Raw genomic sequence first — 7,323 nt, 5'->3', positions numbered from 1 at the left:
AATCATTGCTGAGTAAATTGTAAAGGAAATTAGAGTAAGTTTATGAAATATGTCAAATCTCTTGAAAATGTAAATTACTGAGAGGACAGTTGGCCTTGGGGGAACAATAAATCACCCTTGATATGTACTTTACTTTCTGCCCATCATGCTTGTGTGGCACATAGGGCAGCAACGAAATCCTTCCAGCCCTGCCTATCTTTAGCCAGTTTTTCAATGGTGCTCCAGCTGTAATTGAGCTCCCTTAGTCTACAGTCCTGCATCAAGTTGTTTTCGGTCGCCCTCTGCTTTGTTTGCCTTCAGGTGTCCAGTGCATTGCAATCCTGGCTATGTTGTTACTGGGCTTCCGCATCACATGTCCAATCAACCTCCATCTTCTCCTGGTGACAAGTGTATGAATATCTAGCTAGCTGTGTGGAAGGATGCTAGTCTTGAGAGATCTTGTTCTGTCATTCGCCAGCATTCCAAGCTGTAAAGGAGTTGACAATATGCAGCTCTGATAGATTCTAAGCTTCATCTTTGTGCTGTAGCTTGCTGACCTCCACACTGATCTTATGCTCATACCTTGATTGTAACCGTACATTTTTGTTCACCTCTGAGTAGGTTTGTACTTAGCACTTAGCATATAAAAGTTGTTCAGAAGTATGTTTCAACTTCTCATGGCTTTGGAAGGTTTGCGGTTTCAATAAATCAGATATCTATAGCCACATCTAAAACCTATTACCAAAAATCCCTGCACCTCTCTTGTAAATACTTGCCATTTCTCCAGTTGATAAACTATTGTGCTGTTTAGTTGTACACTTACAGAATGTCTGATATGTTACATGAGAAAATTTGAATAAATGATTTTTTTAAACCACACAGAAGGCCTCCAAAATTAGTGCTCACTCCATAGGCCATAGTGTGAACCAAGCACCCCCTCCTCCCTCACTTTTTAAATAGCAGTGATACAAGGAAAATCTGTTTCTCTGGACAAATTTGGCTAACTCACATGTGGATGTCATGAGACTTAAATCTGGTACAACAACTACTTGCGCTTTGTTTACAGCACAACTAGTGCAGGAGAATAGTTTCTTTCCCGTTGCAGTTATTTTGATCTCACCTTACCTTCAGTGACCCTTTACACCCCCAAGAGTAACTAGTGTCTAATTTTTCATTCCCTGCAGTATCCTCCCTTCAGGAATCAAATATCTTTTTTTTTAAAGGTCACAAGATGATCACAAACTAAAGGTCATGATTGTTAAACAAATTCTCCTAGCCAGCACCTCAGGAAATGTATGCAGAACAGTTTAGAGAATATACAGTCATACCAATGTTGGGGTGTTCAGGGTTGAAGGGGAGAGTAGCTTAGGTCCTCAAGCCCATATTTGTCATGACAGTAACCTGTATTCAGCTGACAACTCATAAAAAAGGACATGGCCATTAAAAATAAGGGCTTTTGTTACATAAAACTTCTAAAGAGTGAACAGTGAGAGATTTTTTAATTCATTTTTCCTCGTTATAAATACATTAATTTTTTTAACTTGTATTTCTGATTTTATATTGTTCACTTAAACTGAAAAGTAAGATTTGAGAGGTTGCTGGTTAAGTTGGTGATGAATTTAACTACCAAACATAAGTGTCCATCTGCAACTCTGTTTACATTAACTCTGCAAACATTATTAAAAAGCTAACAATGTTAACTGATTGGTTAGAGCTTAATTCAGAGATCAGATCAAGTAAGACCAAAGCTTTTTTTCAAAGATATGTACTTTTTTCCCCAATGCCATCATTATCAGAGTGTAGGATTATTCAGACTACTCCATAAACTATCCAAAAGAAATTTGATTAGTTCTTCCTTGACAGTTCATGACCTTTGTAGCCCTAATGGAGTCATCAGACTTTCTAGGGCTTTTGGTAAAATATCTACACTCACCAACAAGCTGAATTTTCTTTCCTTTCCTTCATTTGAATGAATTTGCTACCTTTCTCCCTGTGCCTTTACAATACAAAACTCTTGCCTTGCTCACACCATACACTTCTCTCATTTGGCACTTGCCAGTTAGGAAACAAAGATGACTGCTTTGCAAGCTTAATAGCTGCCTACACATACACCTACATATTACATCTCAAATGTCTTCCACCATTGTGGTACTTGAACTTGAACTTTATTTATTTCACACTATTAATAGAAGTTAATATACATTGAAAAGTAAGAGAAAGAGGGAAGAATAATAGTAATATTTGGCTATAAAGATAAGTTTGAGAGGTGCACGGTGTCCAAAGTAGCAAAGGCTTTCTAGTTGGACACTGTAATGGTCATATAAATAGATACATAGATAGCAGCCTATAATAAAAGTATATCAGCAGTAAAGTAAATAAAGTGATTAGGTTTTGTTCAACAAAAGTTGAAGTTTTTTGAAGTTTACATCTTTCCTTGAGAGTAGATCAGCAGCAAAGTAAAATGATCAGGTTTGGTTGAGTAAAAGTTGATGTTTCCATTCTCTTGAAATTATTGTAAGGCATATATTTAAGATAAGTGGGTACAGTTTCCCATATCTTTGAAGCAGAGAATATTAAAGATGATTTTCCCATGTTGGTGGATACTCTTGGTCTAAAAAAGTTATTATTAGTGGCAAATCTTGTATTATAATTATGTTTTCCAGATGCTGGGGTCAGGATATCAAGGAAGATATCTGGAATGCTATCACTTTTAATATTAATCTTATACGCAAGACAGCATATTCTGAATTTATAAATAGCTTCCAACTTTAGAAGTCCTACTAGTTTATAATAGAGATTGGCATTCTTCTTCATTTGCAAAGAAGATGCTAAGAAGACATTTGTTCTGCTTAATACAGAGGCATTCTAAGTTAGTATTGAGATAGAATAAATATATGAAAATCATATATTTTGAACTGCGGTATTTGATACGTATGATGGACGATCCTCGCAGTAGATAGCGCTATTTGAGCAATAGCGAAATTCAGACCTGAAAAAAATCAGGCCTGTACGGGACTCGAACCACTGACCTCTGCGATACTAGTGCAGCGCTCTAACCAATTGAGCTAACAAGCCAACTGAGAGCAGGCCGTTAAGTTGATTCGTAATGAACCCGTGAAAGTGATAAATGAGATAGAATAAATATATGAAAATCATATATTTTGAACTGCGGTATTTGATACGTATGATGGACGATCCTCGCAGTAGATAGCGCTATTTGAGCAATAGCGAAATTCAGACCTGAAAAAAATCAGGCCTGTACGGGACTCGAACCACTGACCTCTGCGATACTAGTGCAGCGCTCTAACCAATTGAGCTGATTTTTTTTCAGGTTTGAACAGTGGTTCGAGTCCCGTACAGGCCTGATTTTTTTCAGGTCTGAATTTCGCTATTGCTCAAATAGCGCTATCTACTGCGAGGATCGTCCATCATACGTATCAAATACCGCAGTTCAAAATATATGATTTTCATATATTTATTCTATCTCATTTATCACTTTCACGGGTTCATTACGAATCAACTTAACGGCCTGCTCTCAGTTGGCTTGTTAGCTCAATTGGTTAGAGCGCTGCACTAGTATCGCAGAGGTCAGTGGTTCGAGTCCCGTACAGGCCTGATTTTTTTCAGGTCTGAATTTCGCTATTGCTCAAATAGCGCTATCTACTGCGAGGATCGTCCATCATACGTAAGTTAGTATTGGTGGCACAGCCCCAGGTAGTTGTACCATAGCTTAAATAGGGATATATCAAAGCATAGCATAATTGCTTTAACATATTAAATTCGACATAATGTCTCAATATAGTAAGAATTCCAATGTTTTTTGCTATTTTATTGCTTATATGTTGTATTTGTGGTTGCCAATTTAGGTGCATATCGATATAGACTCCCAGGTATTTTATATAATTCTTTGATTCAATGTTTTCAATATTTATTGTGGGGTGGTATCTAAAAGATGAAATAAACATGTAATTAGTTTTAGTGGTAGGAGTAATATGAAGGGATTACCTTAGGTCTTGCTCAATAATCCCTTCATACAAGTCTCCCAGCTATGATGACTTGCTGCAGCTTTGGCCAAGCCATTGTAACCTTGGATACCACACTTGACACCAGCCAGGAAACAAGCAAAATCTAATGTGCCTTGAAGTGTCAATCCTCCATGCAAACCATAAATGACTCCAGCATTGAATGTGTCTCCCGCTCCTAGCGTATCAATTACTATTTCAGGGGGGTACACATTGCTGTGTTTTATTTCACCATCAGGACCAATTCCGTCCGCACCCTCCTCTCCCCAAGCACAAATCAACACGGCACCAGATTTGACTTTGTCACAAATGGATTTGACAGCTTCCGCGGACGAAGAGAACCCGCGAAATCGAGCAAACTCTTTGCTAATGAATACAACATCGGCTTTGTTAAGTAAAAGAAGAAGAGATTCTCTAGGTTTCTCCAACTCCACAGACACAGTAATCTTTTCGTCACATGACCGATTGGCGTTAAATCCCTCGATTTTTTCAATCATTTGCACAATAGCTTTCTCGTTTCTCCTTCCTTCGAAGTGAATCCACCTGTAGTTTGTCAAGTTAAGTTTCACAAAATCTGCAACTTCAAGTTCTGGGAGATTGTTTCTGGAATGCACAATGGTTCTACTACCTCTGTTGAGGCTCAAAACAGCACAAGATGCTGGCGTTCCACAATTTTTGTGGAAGACGCAGTTGTCATAACGAATTTTTTGCTCTCTGATCTGTTGACAAAGAAAATCAGCCTGTGGTCCACACGACATGGTTCCAAACAGTTCGCAGTCAATTCCCAGTCCTGCCAGCACAGTGGAGGTGTTACATGCGTTCCCACCAGTTTGCCATAGTTGTGATATTGCTCTGACATCTTCATCCTCATTAGGATACCGTTCACACGTGTTTACAATATCAAGAGCTGCAAGTCCGACACATAAAATACGCCTAGAGAAGGAGTTTGTCTTCACCTTGGCGGCCATCGGGGTTTCGGCATACATGACGTACCCACTAGATTTCGGTCGCGAACCTTGAACGGATAGCTCGGAAGTAGGGTTGGGCGGGGGTCAACCCCGGAAGATAAAGAAAACCATACGAACATTTTTATTTTTAATAAAAGAAATGAGAAGTACGACACTGTTATGAAATGCATACATAGCTCGGTTTCTTGAGTATCTTAAGAAGGAAGTGAGGATTTCATATTTCAAATTCCAAATGATGACTTGTAACATGAATGAACGTGAAGATAATAAAGGCTTGACTGAAAATTTTGTTTTTATTATCAACAAAGCTTTGTATATAGGGGCGTCAATCTCTCTTCTGTTAAAGTTATAACCTTTTCATGGGGAAATCATTAAGAAAAACATCGGCAAATCAGCAGTGCACAAAAGAAGCGTATATTTTTTATACTTTTTTTTTTTGCTGTTTGATAAGATTTTAATATGACGAGGAAGAGAATTTTCATTATGCGAGGGATGTTATACACCGACATGCCAACTGCATCGGTAGAGAGGTTCATAAATTGACAATTCACAACAGTTCACCAGGAGTTGCTTCGAAAAATTGTCTTTTTAATAATTTTTATCTCAACTTTGAATATCAAACGATGACACTTGAACACCAGCACATAATAAATCCTCGAACTCGAACAAAACCGCTTACTTGACTCGTTTCACTTAAATATTCGTAAGATATCCAGTTCAAGGGCTCGACGTCACAGTACAGTTCAGTATCTTTATCAAATTTCCACTGTATGGCTCTTCCAATTTCATATAAAAATTTGGAAAAAGAAAGGAAAAATTTCTTATTTACCGTGAAATCTAATTATTGATCGTTCACAACAATCCAGGATTATTTACAAAGCAAATTGCGGGGATTGTAATGGTTGTTACGTTGGGAAAACTAAACGACGGCTTCACGATAGAAAAACCGAACATTTTAAGGCCCTCGCTAAAAATGACAATACTTCAGCCATTGCCGACCACGTCAAGGCCACTGGACATAATATCAAGTGGGATCATTTTGATATTTTGGCAAAAGGCAAAACAGACTACCTTTGTAAAATCAGAGTCCTTACTTATTGAATAACTTGAGCCAGCTTTCAACGTGAACTTCGGAAGTGGAAAGCTGTTGTTTTATTAATCTGCTCTAGTGTTATTGTTTATTGTTAAGTTTTTCGCTTAATCTTGGTTCCAGTCCCCCTAACCTTAGTTCTATTTAACAATTATTCGCCTCAGGTTCGGTGAATATCGTCGAATAATCCCTGAGACGAAGTCGAGGGGATTAATCGACAATATTCACCGAATCTGAGGTGAATAATTGTTTTAGCATAATTTCAGAGCTGAACAACAGAGAAATTTCTAAAATCATAACATTTTAGCAACATTATTAACATTTTATTTTAACATTTATATAAACCGAGTGGAGCGGTTTGTATAGCGTCATATAAGGAACCGCTCGACCAATCAGATTGCTGGAAACTCTTTGCTCGGCTTTGAATTATACTAAATATACATAGCTGTTTTAAATTTCAACGGTTACTTTTGAAAATGTATATGGAGTACTACGAAACGTCAAGTCATAATCAAAATGTACAAGTTCAATATGTTTATCACTGTTTGTCATATTTTTGAACATAATACTTATTATTGACTTATTACTCTTAATGACATATAAAACCTGTTTTTGTCGTGCAGTCAGTCACCTACCGGTAGTTCTCGGTGCCATGGCTCCAATTTTGCGCCACGCATAAAGCTAATGAGCGTTTTACTATTTCTTGAGCTTGCGCCTAACGAGTTCCAAGAGTTAATAGATCGATAGTGAAAGGAACGCTGTGAAGTCGTCTGTCCTGTACCAAGGAGCTTCCAGGTTTCCTGTAAATCTGGTATTATAAATATGGACTCCTGTCCTTTTTCTGATGTGGCTTTTTAGTAGGAGGGCGCCAGTCCATTCACAGCTGTGTGACATCACGTACTTACAGCTGATGTTTAATGGAGGACCAACCCAGTTCCCGGGTTGGTATGGTAGAACTTCCTAGTAATAGTTAACACGCGAGCAGCAAACTTTTGTACAAGTTGCAATTTATGCGTGTTCGGCTTGAAAGTGCCAAAACATAAAGTAGAACGATAAGAGCTTACTAAAAACCAAGAAATTCAAAATAGTGAAGAGCATGGATTTGGAAAATAAACGCCCAACTGCTTATCTGTCACAGGGTGGAGATAAGGGACAAGTCAGTGTTTACACGTTCATGAAATGTAAGGTTTGACTCTGGTATGATACCCACATCTCTAACTGAAAGTACGGGAGCTGGGCTTTGGCCAAGAATAGGAACGTTAAA

The 7,323-nt window shown here is 38.0% G+C and overlaps 1 protein-coding gene across 1 annotated transcript; it reads right to left on the bottom strand.

Annotated features, from left to right (window-relative positions):
* Nucleotides 1-3,897: 3,897 nt before the first annotated feature.
* Nucleotides 3,898-5,006, bottom strand: LOC111332978 (ketohexokinase-like). The gene has a single exon (XM_022938479.2). The coding sequence runs from the start codon at nucleotides 4,985-4,987 to the stop codon at nucleotides 3,986-3,988; it is 1,002 nt and encodes a 333-aa protein (XP_022794214.2). The 5' UTR covers nucleotides 4,988-5,006; the 3' UTR covers nucleotides 3,898-3,985.
* Between the last annotated feature and the right edge of the window lie 2,317 nt (nucleotides 5,007-7,323).

The sequence above is a fragment of the Stylophora pistillata genome, chromosome 3 (assembly GCF_964205215.1).
Source record: "Stylophora pistillata chromosome 3, jaStyPist1.2, whole genome shotgun sequence".
NCBI lineage: Eukaryota > Metazoa > Cnidaria > Anthozoa > Scleractinia > Pocilloporidae > Stylophora > Stylophora pistillata.
The sequence above is the reverse complement of the archived record's forward strand: the minus strand, read 5'-3'. Positions and strand labels throughout refer to the sequence as shown.